Source organism: Salmo trutta, chromosome 12 (assembly GCF_901001165.1).
Source record: "Salmo trutta chromosome 12, fSalTru1.1, whole genome shotgun sequence".
NCBI lineage: Eukaryota > Metazoa > Chordata > Actinopteri > Salmoniformes > Salmonidae > Salmo > Salmo trutta.
The window spans coordinates 23,434,194-23,455,314 of record NC_042968.1 but is presented as its reverse complement, the minus strand read 5'-3'; the positions used below and the strand labels follow the sequence as shown (position 1 = coordinate 23,455,314).

At 41.8% G+C, this 21,121-nt stretch overlaps 1 protein-coding gene across 2 annotated transcripts in view; it reads left to right on the top strand.

Moving 5' to 3' along the window:
• The window catches only part of LOC115203189 (mucin-5AC-like), a 31,346-nt gene extending 10,337 nt beyond the window's left edge, over nt 1-21,009 (top strand). Inside the window, exons 20-48 of one of the 2 annotated variants that reach the window (XM_029767630.1) lie at nt 994-1,145; nt 1,224-1,362; nt 1,668-1,778; nt 2,160-2,339; nt 2,477-2,716; nt 2,797-2,953; nt 3,047-3,175; nt 3,693-3,843; nt 3,960-4,003; nt 4,091-4,333; nt 4,744-14,721; nt 14,850-15,085; nt 15,228-15,399; nt 15,649-15,896; nt 16,121-16,304; nt 16,392-16,581; nt 16,768-16,946; nt 17,040-17,109; nt 17,201-17,331; nt 17,683-17,717; nt 18,009-18,177; nt 18,327-18,425; nt 18,546-18,586; nt 18,874-18,996; nt 19,244-19,342; nt 19,580-19,708; nt 20,013-20,052; nt 20,203-20,326; nt 20,624-21,009. In XM_029767630.1, coding sequence (XP_029623490.1) covers nt 994-1,145; nt 1,224-1,362; nt 1,668-1,778; nt 2,160-2,339; nt 2,477-2,716; nt 2,797-2,953; nt 3,047-3,175; nt 3,693-3,843; nt 3,960-4,003; nt 4,091-4,333; nt 4,744-14,721; nt 14,850-15,085; nt 15,228-15,399; nt 15,649-15,896; nt 16,121-16,304; nt 16,392-16,581; nt 16,768-16,946; nt 17,040-17,109; nt 17,201-17,331; nt 17,683-17,717; nt 18,009-18,177; nt 18,327-18,425; nt 18,546-18,586; nt 18,874-18,996; nt 19,244-19,342; nt 19,580-19,708; nt 20,013-20,052; nt 20,203-20,326; nt 20,624-20,831 — 14,001 coding nt within the window. In that variant the 3' untranslated portion in view covers nt 20,832-21,009. Of the gene's footprint in view, nt 1-993; nt 1,146-1,223; nt 1,363-1,667; nt 1,779-2,159; nt 2,340-2,476; nt 2,717-2,796; nt 2,954-3,046; nt 3,176-3,692; nt 3,844-3,959; nt 4,004-4,090; nt 4,455-4,743; nt 14,722-14,849; nt 15,086-15,227; nt 15,400-15,648; nt 15,897-16,120; nt 16,305-16,391; nt 16,582-16,767; nt 16,947-17,039; nt 17,110-17,200; nt 17,332-17,682; nt 17,718-18,008; nt 18,178-18,326; nt 18,426-18,545; nt 18,587-18,873; nt 18,997-19,243; nt 19,343-19,579; nt 19,709-20,012; nt 20,053-20,202; nt 20,327-20,623 lie in introns of those variants that run through there. The other variant, XM_029767632.1, reaches the window with a different exon arrangement.
• The last annotated feature ends 112 nt before the right edge of the window (nt 21,010-21,121 follow it).

The following is a 21,121-nucleotide window of genomic DNA, read 5'->3' as shown; positions in this document are numbered from 1 at the left end:
TAGTCACATGTAGCTGCCTTTTCCCTTAGCCTAGTGACAAAGCTGTCAATGGACTCCCCGTCCTCCTGTTTGCAACAACCGAAAACATAACGCTCGTAGATAACGTTCTTTGCTGGCTTGAAGTAATGTTCAAGAGCATCAAGAATAGCTGTAGCGTTATCTTGCTGAGCTGCTGTTAGGTTCAGGTTGTGTTTGTGTACGTGTCGGCATTCTGTTCCCATTATAGTCCTCAAAGTGGCAGCCACTACCTCATCGTCCTTTTCCTGAAGTCCCGTTGCTAGTGCATAGTCCTCCCATTCACCTCTAAACGTATCCCAGTTTGTGCTCCAGTCTCCGCTAAGCTTCATAACGGCGGGAGGGGGAATGTTCGCTGCCATGTCTAATCGGTGCTAACAACACTGAAGCTAACTAGCAAACTCACTCTAGCTAAGGACAATTCCGGCGTCAGGCGAAGTTTTACTCAAATAAGCATTTTTCAGGGGTAAACCAGAACAGGTGGCTCTAATTTGCGGAGAGCATGGTTAGTTATCCGACTCTGACACCATGTTTGAATGTTAAATGACGAGACAGAGGCATGGATGCGAGTAACCAGTCTTGTTCAGTATATTGCAATACATCCGGGTATTTCAAGCACACCGGTAAAACACTGGAGTTGCAGTAATTAACATTTACCAACAGATGCCATCACTGGGCCATCTTACACCCATAACAGTGGCTCCGTGCTTGTGGTGCGCTAGTGTATGGGGGAGAGTTAGGGGCAAGGTGTTGTGGGAGATGACTGGTTGGTAGATTAAGCTGAATAAGCCAATGCCTATGCGCTGGGAGTTTCTCCTAGTCTTTCTGTATTGGCTAATGGCTAATGAAGGCCAAGTTTGACCTTTTGGTCCACCAGACTCCACGCATTTGTGCGGAACTTTCCGTGAACCAGATTAACGTTTAGTAAACACAATTTTTACACAGCATATTTTCAAATCAATAATTTTCAATTTACAGATCAGCACAGAGTGCATATCAGGCTGTATGTGTCCCTCTGGACTGGTATCCGATGGAAAAGGAGGCTGCATCAAGCCAGACCTTTGTCCTTGTTCTCACAATGGAGCTACTTACCAACCAGGAGACAGCATCAAGGTCAACTGCAATACCTGGTAAGGTTATCTTGCCTCAATTGGGGTTTTAAACTAATTAAGACTTCAGTCTGATATATCTGTTTTTGCCACTTTCAGCACTTGTAAAGACAGAAAATGGCAGTGCACAACTAACCTGTGCCATGGAACCTGTGCCATTTATGGAGATGGACACTACATTACTTTTGATGGGAAACGATTCACTTTTGATGGAGACTGTGAATACACACTTACAAAGGTATGCTTGCAGGGTTTCTTGATAGTCTAAGTGATCAGCACCAATATTACATGCTGAACAATAAGGGTTTGTGTTAATTGTTTTAAGGTTTATACTGTAGGTGTTTCTGGGGAGTCTGAAAAGCAAATTTGAAACTGTTTGGACATGATCTGCTGTTGCTTTGTGGATGCTGCTGTAGCATTCCCAACAAGCTGAACCTTTTCACTATTTCAATGATTGACTTACATGTTTGGTTGGAGATAATGTGCCAACCACCAAAATACTATGTTCGCTGTTGTTAAATTTATGACTGAAACCTTAAACAGGACTACTGTGGTAGCAACAATGCCAATGGCAGCTTCAGAGTCATCACTGAGAACATCCCTTGTGGAACAACAGGCACCACCTGCTCCAAGGCCATTAAGCTCTTCCTGGGGGTAACTAGATTCCTGCTTTCTGCCTGGCATATACCATTACTGAAGCCAAGACTACTAATATTCGGTCATACATACATACATATATACATACATACATACATACATACATACATACAAACAAACATACATACATACATACATACATACATACATACATACATACATATATACATATATACATATATACATACATACATACATACATACATACATACATACATACATACATACTATAAAGCACACTATATACACATAAATCAAAGCTTCATGAGGCTTGGCAAAAAAATGAACATTATGACATACATTATAACATAATGAGTAATTAGATACATTAATACCTTAACTGTATACTCAAACTATAAAAAAAAAAATCTCTTTCAGAACAGTGAATTAATTCTGACAGAAGGGAACTACCAAGTCATTGAGAGAAATACAGGGGAGGCGGTTCCTTACCAGATTCGCACAATGGGCATCTACCTTGTGATTGAAGCCAATAATGGTTTGATTCTCATGTGGGACAGGAAAACAAGCATGTTCATCAAACTGAACCCACAGTTCAAGGTACATTTCAACTTTGATTGGATGACAAATTAGATATTAAAATATTGTTATAGTATTCCATCAACTGATAAGTTGATGGAAGTCTGTTATGACTCCTTTTTATCATTCAACTGAATCTTTTGCTATGTCCTCTTCAGGGACATGTCTGTGGTCTGTGTGGAAACTATGATGGCAACGCAAACAATGACTTCACTACCAGGAGCCAGGCAGTTGTTGTCAATTCTCTCGACTTTGGAAACAGCTGGAAAGTCTCTGCAAGCTGCCCCGATGCAAAGAGCAAAAGGAGCCCCTGTACTGCCAACCCTTACAGGCAGTCTTGGTCACAGAAGCAGTGCAGCATCATACAGAGCAAAGTTTTCACAGACTGCCATTCTAAAGTAGGTTTAGACTTTAGTCGTTCACTGAATGTTTTGGAATTTGATATGATCATGTTGACCTAATCATGTTCTCCAATTAGGTGGACCCCTCTCCTTTCTACGATGCTTGTGTGACAGACTCATGTGCTTGTGACAGTGGTGGAGACTGTGAGTGTTTCTGTACTGCTGTGGCAGCTTATGCAGAGGCCTGTAATGAAGCTGGAGCCTGCATAGCCTGGAGAAGCCCACAAATCTGCCGTGAGTTTCTAAATGTTCAATTCATTTAAGTGCTGACAGTTTAAACCGAATTGAAGATAATACTTACAGAGAGCTTTTGTCCACCACATACAGCACTGTTCTGTGATTACTACAACCCCCCTGGAGAATGTGAGTGGCACTACAAGGCATGTGGAGCTCAGTGTATGAAGACCTGCAGGAATCCCTCTGGGAGCTGCTCAACTCAGATACCACCCCTTGAAGGTACAGTAGACATTCATTTAGGATATATTTTGGGTAACAACAATTTTCTATAACAGGTACTTAGTATTTCTTTAATGTTAAAGCTAGAGTCCTTAATTGAAACAATAACAAAGTGGCCACCCGCCTTTGTTTAGGTAAAAAGCTGAGGGAAGGCCCAGGAAAATTGTAACCACTCTCAAATTCATAGACAGAGCTATGGATGCAAGGGCTGACCATTCATGATATAAAAATTATTGGTTTAAACATGTTTTGCAGCTATACAGTGCTGGATTTCATTTTTTTTGTTTACAAACATTGGGGTAAAACAAGCATATATTTTGGGTTCTTATGGGGTACGACAGTTGAACAATGCTCAGGAGGCATTTATAAATTATATTCTTCAATAAGTAATGGAAATATATTATTAATTTATATGTCAGAAAATTGCTATAGCTACAAAATATTCTAGCTTTAAATTACCTCAATCAATCAATTGCTTTTTTATCATTAATATTTGAAAATGTTTCTTCTTCTTTAGGTTGCTATCCAAAATGTCCTCCTGCTCAACCCTTCTTTGATGAAGCTATAATGAAGTGTGTGGAGAAGGAGCAGTGTGGCTGCTATGGCAGAGATGGAAAACACTACAATAATGGAGAAAAAGTACCGACCACAGAAAACTGCCAGACATGGTATGTCTTTAGTAACACAGAGACTCTTGGTCTTGGCTAAAATTGTGAACACTGTAACTGTGATTGAGTGTCAAGTAGGAAACTAAGTAGAATTGTAAATGTTTCTTTTTCCAAAGCTATTGTAATTCCGTGACAGTGGACTGCAAATACGATGTACAAGGTATGAACAGATCCTTCAACCAAAACAACAATACATACATGATTTCTGCAACATTCCAGTACCCTAAATTATATCTTTCCCTTTCAGCTTGCACTTGCACCTACAATGGGAACAAATACCCCTATGGGCATATCATATATGATACAACAGATGGACATAGGAGCTGTATGACAGCAGTTTGTGGGAAGAATGGAACCATTCACAGGGACATGTACCTATGTTCAGCTACAACTCCAATACCTTCTACTCTATCTACGATTGTCCCTACCTCTACATCATCCTCTACAGTGACAACAAATGTTTTCACTTTCTCAACACCAACACCAACTGGTGGGTACCTGATACTGAGGCTTGAGGGACTAGTGACTAGTATGACTTGGTTATATATCAGAGTAGGCTGAGGATGGGAGGATGGCTCATAATAATGAGTCAGAAAGAGTAAATGGAATGGTCTCAAACACATGGAAATCAGGTGTTTGTGTTTGAGACCATTCCATTGATTCCGTTCCAGTTATTACTATGAGCCCATTCACTCTGTTTAAAGTTCCACCAGCCACCATTGTTGCATATGAAGTGTAAAAACTACAGCAAGTATCTCTTGCAATCAAAATGGCTGAAGACATTGCTAATTCGGCACCTTCATTAGATTGTGTTACATTATCACCACTTTAAAATAAGAAAAGGTATTTTTTATTTTTGTATTTAACTGCCTAACTGTAATGTAACCCATGATTCTATAGCGCCAACCACAACTTCAACAGAGACAACAGTGTCTCCAACAACCTTTACTACTACATGTGGATATCCATGTGTGTGGTCACAATGGTTTGATACCACATTCCCTACACTTGGAACTCCAGGAGGAGACTCTGAAACCTACAACAACATAAGAGCAGAGGGACACGATATATGTGAGAAGCCAAGCAAGATTCAATGCAGAGCCGAGAAGTACACAAATGTTAGCATAAACCAAGTGGGCCAAGTGGTGCAGTGTAATGTAGCAGAAGGGTTGACTTGCAGAAATGAAGACCAGTCAGGCAAATTCCCACTGTGCTTTAACTACCAAGTTCGAGTCCTCTGCTGTGATGAAAATCTTTGCACATCTAAGTCTACAACCATTGCACCAACAACTACAATGCCATCTGTTACAACAACAACAACAAACACAAACGCAACCACCTCCACTATATCAACAACCACGTTGAATACAAATCCCCCAAACTGCACAGTTTGTGAGTGGTCACCTTGGTATAATGTGGACTATCCTCAATTTGGTCCTGGGGGTGGCGACAATGAATCAATTAAAAAGATTCTAGAATCTGGAAAACATATTTGTGAAAAACCAGTGGATGTCATGTGCCAAGCAGTGCGATATCCAGGGGTCCCATTGTCTGAATTAGGACAGGATGTAGAATGTAATACAAAGGTTGGACTAATATGCCAGAACAAAGATCAAGGCATTCCTCCAATATGCCTTGACTATGAAATTAAGGTGAAGTGTTGTAAGACTGTGAAATGTCAAACTACAACACCAGAAACTACAACAAGATCTACTGTCACACCTACAACAATGTCAACATCCATATTAACTACATTAACAAGTAAACCAACGACAATCACTACTCCTCCAACCTCAACTCAACCTCTAACAACAACTACAACTCCTACCACTACTCCAACACCCAATACCACAATCTTAACATCGACTGCTCCACCTACCACATCAACAACAGTTCCTCCCACCACTACTCCTACACCCTCTACTACAATCTTAACATCAACAGCTCCATCTACAACAAAAACAACAACTCTGCCTTCCACTACAACTCCAACCTCTACTCCTGCATCAATCTCAACAGGAGAATCAACTACCCAGTGCAGTGGTGAAGAAAGTTGTGTGTGGTCAGACTGGATCAACCTTGGTCAGCCAACGTCTGGCTCTGAAGGTGGAGATAATGAATCCATTAAGAACATCATTGCTGATGGTTATCACATTTGCTCAGCTCCAGAGGCAGTTGAATGTAGAGCAAAACAATACCCTGGACTTCAGATCTCTCAGCTTGGCCAAGACGTGACTTGTAATCCATCCGTTGGACTGATTTGTGACAACAATAAGCAAGGTCTTCAGCAAAAGTGCTTTGATTACGAGATCCGAGTGAAATGTTGCCAATGTGGACCCACAACACCCATCCCAACCACAACTATAACAACAACAACAGTTCCTCCCACCACTACTCCTACACCCTCTAATACAATCTTAACATCAACAGCTCCATCTACAACAAAAACAACAACTCTGCCTTCCACCACAACTCCAACCTCTACTCCTGCATTAACCTCAACAGGAGAATCAACTACCCAGTGCAGTGGTGAAGAAAGTTGTGTGTGGTCAGACTGGATCAACCTTGGTCAGCCAACGTCTGGCTCTGAAGGTGGAGATAATGAATCCATTAAGAACATCATTGCTGCTGGTTATCACATTTGCTCAGCTCCAGAGGCAGTTGAATGTAGAGCAAAACAATACCCTGGACTTCAGATCTCTCAGCTTGGCCAAGACGTGACTTGCAATCCATCCGTTGGACTGATTTGTGACAACAATAAGCAAGGTCTTCAGCAAAAGTGCTTTGATTACGAGATCCGAGTGAAATGTTGCCAATGTGGACCCACAACACCCATCCCAACCACAACTACAACAACAACAACAGTTCCTCCCACCACTACTCCTACAACCTCTACTACAAACGTAACATCAACAGCTCCATCTACAACAAAAACAACAACTCTGCCTTCCACCACAACTCCAACCTCTACTCCTCCATCAACCTCAACAGGAGAATCAACTACCCAGTGCAGTGGTGAAGAAAGTTGTGTGTGGTCAGACTGGATCAACCTTGGTCAGCCAACGTCTGGCTCTGAAGGTGGAGACAATGAATCCATTAAGAACATCATTGCTGCTGGTTATAACATTTGCTCAGCTCCAGATGCAGTTGAATGTAGAGCAAAACAATACCCTGGACTTCAGATCTCTCAGCTTGGCCAAGACGTGACTTGCAATCCATCCGTTGGACTGATTTGTGACAACAATAAGCAAGGTCTTCAGCAAAAGTGCTTTGATTACGAGATCCGAGTGAAATGTTGCCAATGTGGACCCACAACACCCATCCCAACCACAACTATAACAACAACAACAGTTCCTCCCACCACTACTCCTACACCCTCTAATACAATCTTAACATCAACAGCTCCATCTACAACAAAAACAACAACTCTGCCTTCCACCACAACTCCAACCTCTACTCCTGCATTAACCTCAACAGGAGAATCAACTACCCAGTGCAGTGGTGAAGAAAGTTGTGTGTGGTCAGACTGGATCAACCTTGGTCAGCCAACGTCTGGCTCTGAAGGTGGAGATAATGAATCCATTAAGAACATCATTGCTGCTGGTTATCACATTTGCTCAGCTCCAGAGGCAGTTGAATGTAGAGCAAAACAATACCCTGGACTTCAGATCTCTCAGCTTGGCCAAGACGTGACTTGCAATCCATCCGTTGGACTGATTTGTGACAACAATAAGCAAGGTCTTCAGCAAAAGTGCTTTGATTACGAGATCCGAGTGAAATGTTGCCAATGTGGACCCACAACACCCATCCCAACCACAACTACAACAACAACAACAGTTCCTCCCACCACTACTCCTACAACCTCTACTATAAACTTAACATCAACAGCTCCATCTACAACAAAAACAACAACTCTGCCTTCCACCACAACTCCAACCTCTACTCCTGCATCAACCTCAACAGGAGAATCAACTACCCAGTGCAGTGGTGAAGAAAGTTGTGTGTGGTCAGACTGGATCAACCTTGGTCAGCCAACGTCTGGCTCTGAAGGTGGAGACAATGAATCCATTAAGAACATCATTGCTGCTGGTTATAACATTTGCTCAGCTCCAGATGCAGTTGAATGTAGAGCAAAACAATACCCTGGACTTCAGATCTCTCAGCTTGGCCAAGACGTGACTTGCAATCCATCCGTTGGACTGATTTGTGACAACAATAAGCAAGGTCTTCAGCAAAAATGCTTTGATTACGAGATCCGAGTGAAATGTTGCCAATGTGGACCCAAAACACCCATCCCAACCACAACTACAACAACAACAACAACAACAACAGTTCCTCCCACCACTACTCCTACACCCTCTACTACAATCTTAACATCAACAGCTCCATCTACAACAAAAACAACAACTCTGCCTTCCACCACAACTCCAACCTCTACTCCACCATCAACCTCAACAGGAGAATCAACTACCCAGTGCAGTGGTGAAGAAAGTTGTGTGTGGTCAGACTGGATCAACCTTGGTCAGCCAACGTCTGGCTCTGAAGGTGGAGATAATGAATCCATTAAGAACATCATTGCTGATGGTTATCACATTTGCTCAGCTCCAGAGGCAGTTGAATGTAGAGCAATACAATACCCTGGACTTCAGATCTCTCAGCTTGGCCAAGACGTGACTTGCAATCCATCCGTTGGACTCATTTGTGACAACAATAAGCAAGGTCTTCAGCAAAAGTGCTTTGATTACGAGATCCGAGTGAAATGTTGCCAATGTGGACCCACAACACCCATCCCAACCACAACTACAACAACAACAACAGTTCCTCCCACCACTACTCCTACACCCTCTACTACAAACTTAACATCAACAGCTCCATCTACAACAAAATCAACAACTCTGCCTTCAACCACAACTCCAACCTCTACTCCTGCATCAACCTCAACAGGAGAATCAACTACCCAGTGCAGTGGTGAAGAAAGTTGTGTGTGGTCAGACTGGATCAACCTTGGTCAGCCAACGTCTGGCTCTGAAGGTGGAGATAATGAATCCATTAAGAACATCATTGCTGCTGGTTATCACATTTGCTCAGCTCCAGAGGCAGTTGAATGTAGAGCAATACAATACCCTGGACTTCAGATCTCTCAGCTTGGCCAAGACGTGACTTGCAATCCATCCGTTGGACTGATTTGTGACAACAATAAGCAAGGTCTTCAGCAAAAGTGCTTTGATTACGAGATCCGAGTGAAATGTTGTCAATGTGGACCCACAACACCCATCCCAACCACAACTACAACAACAACAACAGTTCCTCCCACCACTACTCCTACACCCTCTACTACATTCTTAACATCAACAGCTCCATCTACAACAAAAACAACAACTCTGCCTTCCACCACAACTCCAACCTCTACTCCTGCATCAACCTCAACAGGAGAATCAACTACCCAGTGCAGTGGTGAAGAAAGTTGTGTGTGGTCAGACTGGATCAACCTTGGTCAGCCAACGTCTGGTTCTGAAGGTGGAGATAATGAATCCATTAAGAACATCATTGCTGCTGGTTATCACATTTGCTCAGCTCCAGAGGCAGTTGAATGTAGAGCAAAACAATACCCTGGACTTCAGATCTCTCAGCTTGGCCAAGACGTGACTTGCAATCCATCCGTTGGACTGATTTGTGACAACAATAAGCAAGGTCTTCAGCAAAAGTGCTTTGATTACGAGATCCGAGTGAAATGTTGCCAATGTGGACCCACAACACCCATCCCAACAACAACTACAACAACAACAACAGTTCCTCCCACCACTACTCCTACAACCTCTACTATAAACTTAACATCAACAGCTCCATCTACAACAAAAACAACAACTCTGCCTTCCACCACAACTCCAACCTCTACTCCTGCATCAACCTCAACAGGAGAATCAACTACCCAGTGCAGTGGTGAAGAAAGTTGTGTGTGGTCAGACTGGATCAACCTTGGTCAGCCAACGTCTGGCTCTGAAGGTGGAGACAATGAATCCATTAAGAACATCATTGCTGCTGGTTATAACATTTGCTCAGCTCCAGATGCAGTTGAATGTAGAGCAAAACAATACCCTGGACTTCAGATCTCTCAGCTTGGCCAAGACGTGACTTGCAATCCATCCGTTGGACTGATTTGTGACAACAATAAGCAAGGTCTTCAGCAAAAATGCTTTGATTACGAGATCCGAGTGAAATGTTGCCAATGTGGACCCAAAACACCCATCCCAACCACAACTACAACAACAACAACAACAACAACAGTTCCTCCCACCACTACTCCTACACCCTCTACTACAATCTTAACATCAACAGCTCCATCTACAACAAAAACAACAACTCTGCCTTCCACCACAACTCCAACCTCTACTCCACCATCAACCTCAACAGGAGAATCAACTACCCAGTGCAGTGGTGAAGAAAGTTGTGTGTGGTCAGACTGGATCAACCTTGGTCAGCCAACGTCTGGCTCTGAAGGTGGAGATAATGAATCCATTAAGAACATCATTGCTGATGGTTATCACATTTGCTCAGCTCCAGAGGCAGTTGAATGTAGAGCAATACAATACCCTGGACTTCAGATCTCTCAGCTTGGCCAAGACGTGACTTGCAATCCATCCGTTGGACTCATTTGTGACAACAATAAGCAAGGTCTTCAGCAAAAGTGCTTTGATTACGAGATCCGAGTGAAATGTTGCCAATGTGGACCCACAACACCCATCCCAACCACAACTACAACAACAACAACAGTTCCTCCCACCACTACTCCTACACCCTCTACTACAAACTTAACATCAACAGCTCCATCTACAACAAAATCAACAACTCTGCCTTCAACCACAACTCCAACCTCTACTCCTGCATCAACCTCAACAGGAGAATCAACTACCCAGTGCAGTGGTGAAGAAAGTTGTGTGTGGTCAGACTGGATCAACCTTGGTCAGCCAACGTCTGGCTCTGAAGGTGGAGATAATGAATCCATTAAGAACATCATTGCTGCTGGTTATCACATTTGCTCAGCTCCAGAGGCAGTTGAATGTAGAGCAATACAATACCCTGGACTTCAGATCTCTCAGCTTGGCCAAGACGTGACTTGCAATCCATCCGTTGGACTGATTTGTGACAACAATAAGCAAGGTCTTCAGCAAAAGTGCTTTGATTACGAGATCCGAGTGAAATGTTGTCAATGTGGACCCACAACACCCATCCCAACCACAACTACAACAACAACAACAGTTCCTCCCACCACTACTCCTACACCCTCTACTACATTCTTAACATCAACAGCTCCATCTACAACAAAAACAACAACTCTGCCTTCCACCACAACTCCAACCTCTACTCCTGCATCAACCTCAACAGGAGAATCAACTACCCAGTGCAGTGGTGAAGAAAGTTGTGTGTGGTCAGACTGGATCAACCTTGGTCAGCCAACGTCTGGTTCTGAAGGTGGAGATAATGAATCCATTAAGAACATCATTGCTGCTGGTTATCACATTTGCTCAGCTCCAGAGGCAGTTGAATGTAGAGCAAAACAATACCCTGGACTTCAGATCTCTCAGCTTGGCCAAGACGTGACTTGCAATCCATCCGTTGGACTGATTTGTGACAACAATAAGCAAGGTCTTCAGCAAAAGTGCTTTGATTACGAGATCCGAGTGAAATGTTGCCAATGTGGACCCACAACACCCATCCCAACAACAACTACAACAACAACAACAGTTCCTCCCACCACTACTCCTACACCCTCTAATACAATCTTAACATCAACAGCTCCATCTACAACAAAAACAACAACTCTGCCTTCCACCACAACTCCAACCTCTACTCCTGCATCAACCTCAACAGGAGAATCAACTACCCAGTGCAGTGGTGAAGAAAGTTGTGTGTGGTCAGACTGGATCAACCTTGGTCAGCCAACGTCTGGCTCTGAAGGTGGAGATAACGAATCCATTAAGAACATCATTGCTGCTGGTTATAACATTTGCTCAGCTCCAGAGGCAGTTGAATGTAGAGCAATACAATACCCTGGACTTCAGATCTCTCAGCTTGGCCAAGACGTGACTTGCAATCCATCCGTTGGACTGATTTGTGACAACAATAAGCAAGGTCTTCAGCAAAAGTGCTTTGATTACGAGATCCGAGTGAAATGTTGCCAATGTGGACCCACAACACCCATCCCAACCACAACTACAACAACAACAACAACAACAGTTCCTCCCACCACTACTCCTACACCCTCTACTACAAACGTAACATCAACAGCTCCATCTACAACAAAAACAACAACTCTGCCTTCCACCACAACTCCAACCTCTTCTCCTGCATCAACCTCAACAGGAGAATCAACTACCCAGTGCAGTGGTGAAGAAAGTTGTGTGTGGTCAGACTGGATCAACCTTGGTCAGCCAACGTCTGGCTCTGAAGGTGGAGACAATGAATCCATTAAGAACATCATTGCTGCTGGTTATCACATTTGCTCAGCTCCAGAGGCAGTTGAATGTAGAGCAAAACAATACCCTGGACTTCAGATCTCTCAGCTTGGCCAAGACGTGACTTGCAATCCATCTGTTGGACTGATTTGTGACAACAATAAGCAAGGTCTTCAGCAAAAGTGCTTTGATTACGAGATCCGAGTGAAATGTTGCCAATGTGGACCCACAACACCCATCCCAACCACAACTATAACAACAACAACAGTTCCTCCCACCACTACTCCTACACCCTCTAATACAATCTTAACATCAACAGCTCCATCTACAACAAAAACAACAACTCTGCCTTCCACCACAACTCCAACCTCTACTCCTGCATTAACCTCAACAGGAGAATCAACTACCCAGTGCAGTGGTGAAGAAAGTTGTGTGTGGTCAGACTGGATCAACCTTGGTCAGCCAACGTCTGGCTCTGAAGGTGGAGATAACGAATCCATTAAGAACATCATTGCTGCTGGTTATAACATTTGTTCAGCTCCAGAGGCAGTTGAATGTAGAGCAAAACAATACCCTGGACTTCAGATCTCTCAGCTTGGCCAAGACGTGACTTGCAATCCATCCGTTGGACTGATTTGTGACAACAATAAGCAAGGTCTTCAGCAAAAGTGCTTTGATTACGAGATCCGAGTGAAATGTTGCCAATGTGGACCCACAACACCCATCCCAACCACAACTATAACAACAACAACAGTTCCTCCCACCACTACTCCTACACCCTCTAATACAATCTTAACATCAACAGCTCCATCTACAACAAAAACAACAACTCTGCCTTCCACCACAACTCCAACCTCTACTCCTGCATTAACCTCAACAGGAGAATCAACTACCCAGTGCAGTGGTGAAGAAAGTTGTGTGTGGTCAGACTGGATCAACCTTGGTCAGCCAACGTCTGGCTCTGAAGGTGGAGATAATGAATCCATTAAGAACATCATTGCTGCTGGTTATCACATTTGCTCAGCTCCAGAGGCAGTTGAATGTAGAGCAAAACAATACCCTGGACTTCAGATCTCTCAGCTTGGCCAAGACGTGACTTGCAATCCATCTGTTGGACTGATTTGTGACAACAATAAGCAAGGTCTTCAGCAAAAGTGCTTTGATTACGAGATCCGAGTGAAATGTTGCCAATGTGGACCCACAACACCCATCCCAACCACAACTATAACAACAACAACAGTTCCTCCCACCACTACTCCTACACCCTCTACTACAATCTTAACATCAACAGCTCCATCTACAACAAAAACAACAACTCTGCCTTCCACCACAACTCCAACCTCTACTCCTGCATCAACCTCAACAGGAGAATCAACTACCCAGTGCAGTGGTGAAGAAAGTTGTGTGTGGTCAGACTGGATCAACCTTGGTCAGCCAACGTCTGGCTCTGAAGGTGGAGATAATGAATCCATTAAGAACATCATTGCTGCTGGTTATCACATTTGCTCAGCTCCAGAGGCAGTTGAATGTAGAGCAAAACAATACCCTGGACTTCAGATCTCTCAGCTTGGCCAAGACGTGACTTGCAATCCATCTGTTGGACTGATTTGTGACAACAATAAGCAAGGTCTTCAGCAAAAGTGCTTTGATTACGAGATCCGAGTGAAATGTTGCCAATGTGGACCCACAACACCCATCCCAACCACAACTATAACAACAACAACAGTTCCTCCCACCACTACTCCTACACCCTCTAATACAATCTTAACATCAACAGCTCCATCTACAACAAAAACAACAACTCTGCCTTCCACCACAACTCCAACCTCTACTCCTGCATCAACCTCAACAGGAGAATCAACTACCCAGTGCAGTGGTGAAGAAAGTTGTGTGTGGTCAGACTGGATCAACCTTGGTCAGCCAACGTCTGGCTCTGAAGGTGGAGATAATGAATCCATTAATAACATCATTGCTGCTGGTTATCACATTTGCTCAGCTCCAGAGGCAGTTGAATGTAGAGCAAAACAATACCCTGGACTTCAGATCTCTCAGCTTGGCCAAGACGTGACTTGCAATCCATCCGTTGGACTGATTTGTGACAACAATAAGCAAGGTCTTCAGCAAAAGTGCTTTGATTACGAGATCCGAGTGAAATGTTGTCAATGTGGACCCACAACACCCATCCCAACCACAACTATAACAACAACAACAGTTCCTCCCACCACTACTCCTACAACCTCTACTACAAACGTAACATCAACAGCTCCATCTACAACAAAAACAACAACTCTGCCTCCCACCACTACTATTATTCCTACAACTCCTTTTGCTGTAACAACTGGTGGATCAACAAAACCAAGGATTACACCCACATTTCCCCTTAATTGTTCTTCTTGCCATTACAATCATACTGACTTCCCCATTGGTAAGTTTTTATTTTACACCGTTTCACATTTGAAACATTTTGTATATTGCCATTAGTAATGTTCAATTTGTATTGAATTATACTCGTTAAATTGGTGCAAAATGTAAATCTCCTCAATATATTTTCAGGTTCAATTATTTATAATATCTCTGACCATGATGGATGGTGCTACATTGCTATCTGCAACAAGAATTGCCAAGTAGATACCCATCCTGATTGTAATCCAAATACCCCAGTTACTACTACTACACCAACCACTACACTGCTCCCAACAACAACAATACCACATACAACAGAAAGACCAACCACCACCCCAAAATATCCATCTGAGAAAAACTGTGACCATGAACTTCCTCCAAGACGGGTATTTGCTCTTCTATAGATAATAACCTTTTTGGAAACATTCCATAGGAATTATTATTTACAAAAGGGTGATTATATATAACAAATAATTGTATGATTTTATAGACATTTCCTGTAAGCCTAATACTTTTCTGTGTTTGTAGAATGGTGACAGCTGGATACATAACCAGTGCACCAACGGAACATGCGCCAACGGGAAAGTTATTTATGAGCATGTACATTGTGAGACTCCGAAGCCTATTGCATGTGAAAATAACTATCCTCCAATCAAAGTGTATGACGAATCTGGATGCTGTTTCCACTATGAGTGTCAATGTAAGTTTACCCCCCCCCCAAGAAAAATATATACGTTTATTCTTTGTGTCATAAAATCCACTTTAGCTATTGATTTTAGTTCAAAATTATTCTTACTCTTTGACTTGTTTAGGTTTATCTAATAGTTACCAGCAGTAATTGTATATGAATGTCTAACATTGGAAACATTTCAGCACAGCACTATTCATTTAGCATAAAACATTCCACATCCGTGTCCTTTTAAATGCTAATCATTCTCTTCTTACAAAGGTATCTGCTATGGTTGGGGAGACCCTCACTATGTCACCTTTGATGGAACATACTATGGCTTCCAAGGAAATTGTTCTTACGTCTTGGTCAAAGAAATCCTGCCAAAGTACAACTTCAGTGTTGTAATCGACAATTACTATTGTGATGCCCCAGATGGACTTTCCTGTCCTCAGTCTCTGACAATTTATTATCAATCTTATGAGATATTCATGACCAAGAAGGACGTAGATGGAGTTTTCACAAGTCTGGTAATTAAAATATCTTAAATATTTTGTGTTCAAGACATTTTCATTCCTTTTTCATTTAAGAGGGATTTGCTTTTTGATTAGCTTAGATATTCATTAGCTTCCATTTAAGATTGATAGAATTCCTTTATGTATTAGATATAGGATACAGTTGTAGAATACTATTGGGTATGCAAATATTGAATTATTGTAACCATTTTGTCCATCTCTTAATATTTTTGTCTTAGATTTATGTAAACCAGCAACGCATCATCCCAGCATATGAGACCAAGGACTTCCGCATCACAGACAACGGAATTGAGACCCTTTTAGTCATACCAGCAATTAATGCCAAGGTGTCTTTCACTGGTCTTATGTTTAGCATATACCTGCCCTGGGACAAGTTCAGTGGCAACACTGAGGGACAGTGTGGTGGGTACAGGTGTTTTATGGCCACTCTGTTACCATGATTACCCCATGATGTCTCATTGTCTAACGATGGTTTTCAATCTTATTCAGGTACATGTGACAACAACCGGACAGATGACTGCCGCTTGCCAAATGGGACTATTGATTCATCTTGTCCTGACATGGCACACCAATGGCATGTTGCTGACCACAATAACAGTCAGTGCACACCACCACCAGAGCCGACACCAACACAACCACCAGGCTGCAATCCACCCATTTGTCATCTCATTCAAAGCAAGTAAGTAGCAATTAGTATTCACAATAAATCTCCTCTGTAGTATCGATAACCTCTCAATCAGAATAATCTCAGTGCGAACAATAACTTGACATACTAAAACACAGCAATCATTTGACAAAGCCTGATGACAAAACAAAGTGAATGAACATATTTAAGTATCTAACTGAAGTGTGGTATATTTTTAAGGGTCTTTGAGAGTTGCCATAAGATAATCCCCTACGAGCCATTCATTGTGGCATGTATCTTTGATGCGTGTTATATGGATGATGTTACCATTGGCTGCACCAGCTTGCAGACCTATGCTGATGCATGTGCACAAGCAGGAGTCTGTATTGAGTGGAGAAATTATACAAATGGACAATGTGGTAAGTAGGTCACTCCTCAAGATCATAAAGCTCAGATAGCCTCTCTATGATGTAGCTTATTGGTTATTAACCTTTTTATCTCACCCGCTACAGACTTCACATGCGAGAAACCCAAGGTTTATAATGCCTGCGGTCCACAAGTTGAACCAACCTGTAATGCCTGGTATGTATAATGCTGTTGTTGTTCAGTGGATGGGTATAATGATGGAGAAAAGTCTCTCAGCTATTGAAACTTTTTTTGAATGTCTCTGCAGGTACAATTTCAAATTCATCCAGACTCAAAATGAGTTCAGTGTCATGGGAGATATACAATTGGAGGGATGTTATTGTCCCCCTGGTACCACTCTTATGAGTTCCAGCTCAAACTACTGTATCCCCAGCTGTGGTAAGAATGGTCAAATAACAGCATTGTATAATGAGTGTGTGGTGATTTACAGTATGGTGTTGTGATAGTAGCTACATCCTGCTGACCTTCACTTTGGGAAGCACAAAGTGTTAATTGTCCGTTGCTACTGTAGTGGTCTTTTGAAAGCTGGTTTAGCTTTTTGTAAAACAAACAAAAAATATCCACAGCATTTTTCACAGATACTTCAATGGTGTGGATTTTGGTTTATTTTGATTGATATTGATTTTATCAAGTGCTTCCGGTACATACAGCACATTATCAAAACGACCTAGTGGAATGTACTTCAATGACTTCGTTCTTTAATGTATATTTTTCTCTTTGGTTCATCAGATATTTGCCCGTTGCCAAATGGAGAATGGAAAGAGGTAAAATAGTTAGAATTTCACTCACAGGTTTTAGCAGGGAAGAGAAACTATTAATTAATGACATACACATCATGTAGGTAGTCACATGTGGATAGTTCACTTTTGCCAATCCTGTATAATAATGTGTGCAATAGTAATAATATATAATAATTATTTATTACATTTCTATAGCGCTTTTCATAAATTACAGAAGCATTTTGAGGTTCTATGATTCCACACACTGAATGATTGAACTTTGTACTGGTAGTGTCCAAACAAACCTTAGTTTGCTTAAATTGTTCCTCATTGCAGGCTAATGCGACCTGGGTGAGCAACTGCCAGGAGTGTGTTTGTGACCCGTACAGTCTGGAAATCCAATGCCAGCCTGTGGCATGCCAACATCAGCCTCCTCTCACCTGTGATCAGGAGGGCCAAGTTAAGGTCGTAGAAACTGTTGACTGTTGTCAAAAGGACATATGCAGTGAGTGACTTGTTTGGATAATGTGCGCTATATGGGGGCTTTGCAACATCTCTGTAAAAACATTAACATTTTTGGTGATTACCTAATATATCCAACCACTGTGGCCATTTGCATAGATTTTAAAACAATCGTTTTTTCTTTCCAAACAGAGTGTGATGTCACACGATGCTCTACTTCCAAGATAACTTGTCCAGTCGGATTCGAGACAGAGGCAACTATGGGAGTCTGCTGCCTAACTTATCAATGCGGTGAGTATACATCTGCATGTGCTTGAGTGTGCGTGTACATATGCATGCGTGTGCATATCCTAGAAATCCCAACATGTTAGTTGCAGTATTGAATTATTATCCATGTTCTTTGCCCCACAGTGCCAATGGATGTCTGTGTGTTTAACAACACTGAATATCAGGTGAGAATGCATTCTATGCTATGTTCATTTTGGCCAGTCCCACCACGTCTACACTATCAACAATTTTGAACTTAATTCATAAAAAAGGACGTTTTTTTACTTTTATACATTAATAAAAAATGAAGTCAAACTAAACAAATTAAAACCCTCCATTAAGCAATTATAGGCATCTATCCAGGTGCCAAATATATTTTTTTGTCAATCCTTTTATGAGATTAGACACACATTAGGTAGTACACATAAAGTGTCTCAATTTATACATTTTACATTGCATTTTCTCATTCCAGCCTGGTGCCAATGTTCCTGAGGACAAGTGTAAGAATTGTGTGTGTGGTGACAGTGTGGATGCCCAAACGCATCTACATATCATTGAGTGTCAACCTACTGAATGTGACACTCACTGCCAACAGGTAATTGATCTCCATTGACACATCGACACCCTTTGGCCTCATTAAGTAATTCAACAAACTTAGTGTAATGTGAGTTCTTATCCATGTCAAAATATTATAATAACACTGATTCCTCTGTGTCCACTATTGGGCTACTACTGGATAAGTGTAATTACTAGTGAGTTACCAGGATCACACATTGGTATAAGAGAGATCATGTGCACATCATAAAGGTTTTCTCCTCTCTGGTCTGTCTTCTTCCTTTCAGGGCTATGATTATCAAGCCGTTCCTGGTCAGTGTTGTGGGAAGTGTGTACAGACAAGCTGTGTGGTTATGCTGCCAGATAACACCACACACACTATTCAGGTAAAATAGCATCAAGCCGCATTATTGATCTCTCACAGATTCACAAATTGCATTTTTTTTTTTTTTACAATTCGTAAAACATATCAGTCCTATTTCACTTGATTATTTAAAAACCCCAACATGTAATTTTACTGTAGTAATGTGTTATGCAAAATAACTATCTTAGCAATGATACAATATATCTTACATCATTTGAAGAATATCCTGTTGATATCATTCATATTCTCACCTCTACAGCCTGGTTCTGTCTGGATACCATCTGGAGACAAGTGTCTCAAGTATGAGTGCGTAAAGATTATGGACAAACTCATCCCAATCCAGGCTAAGACTGTGTGCCCTGACTTCTACCCAGAAGACTGCATACCCGTGAGTTACAATAAACATCTCGCAAATGATCTGGGTCTGGGAAACTGGCTCATTTAAAAACAACTGGACAATGTGCAAAATCATTTCGTGAAATACAGTTTAAACATGCCCAGTCACTCAGACCAAGGCCTGTTGCTTAATATAGTATGCCTACTGTGTATTTATGTGAGGTTATTGACACCTGTTGCTTAAAGTGAACAATGCAAGAACACTGCACAGAAAAACATGTGGAGACAGTTTGGTAAACGCTACGTCAGTGACATAAAAATGTTCTTGTTTTTTCTTCCATTTTCTTGTTTTTAAGGGAACTGAAGTTGTTGCTCCAGATGGTTGCTGCCATGTCTGTGAGTGTCTTTTTAACACTATCCTTTTTGATAGACATTTGTAAATCATTCTTGCCTTTTATCATGCATTGGAAAAAGTGTTTTAGCTATTGCCATGGTCCTCAGGATGATTAACATTAATTCATTTGAAAATGTCACTTTTGTGTGCAGGTATTCCAAAAACTAAGCAGTGCAACGTGACAAAGGGCAAAGTGTACCTGGACAGCAATGGCTGCAAGTCTGCAAACAAGGTGGAAGTGACAACATGCGGTGGATCCTGTGTCACCTATGCCATGTGAGTATTTTGATCATTAACACTAACACATTATTCCTCCCAATAAAACAGAATTGGGCTGCCTGGCTAAATGCAATCTACAAATTATATTTTCAATAATATGTTATGTAACAATGGCTGTGTTTACAAAGGCAGCCTAATTCTGATATTTTTCCCAATTATTGGCAAATGAGCTCATCTGATTGGTCAAAAGATCAGAATTAGGCAGCTTGTGTAAACGCAGCCAATGTTATATAATTACAACTGCTACCATCAGTACTTCCACATAATGACATCGCCTCTCCTTTCTGTTTTCAGGTATTCTCTTGAGGCCAACATGATGGAGCGCTCTTGTACCTGCTGTCGGGAAGAATCCACCACCAAGAAGGAAGTGGAGATGATCTGCCCAGACGGGTCAAAGTTCAACCACTCCTACATCCACATCAATAAATGTGGCTGCCAGAGGACAGAGTGCGTGACCCCGGAGGCGACCCAGGTCACAAGGTCACGACGCAGGAAAAGATGAATGACTCTCCACTGCCATCCCGTTACTGCTTAGATTAGTTTTCTTTTCATGTTCAATTTGTTCACTTTCCTGCAAAGTAATCTGCTAAACGTAGGAGAAATAGTTTCAGCTTCTTATTCAATTTTTATTTTAGCCATTCAAAATACATAAATAAAGTTGGCAATAGGCTATGCATATATACCGCGTTCTTGTTTTCATTCCTTTTGAAATTCTGTTGAGAAATATTTGATTGCAGACACCCAGATCAACAATGGCTTATCCTCTTCCAGACAAACAACCACAATTCAAAG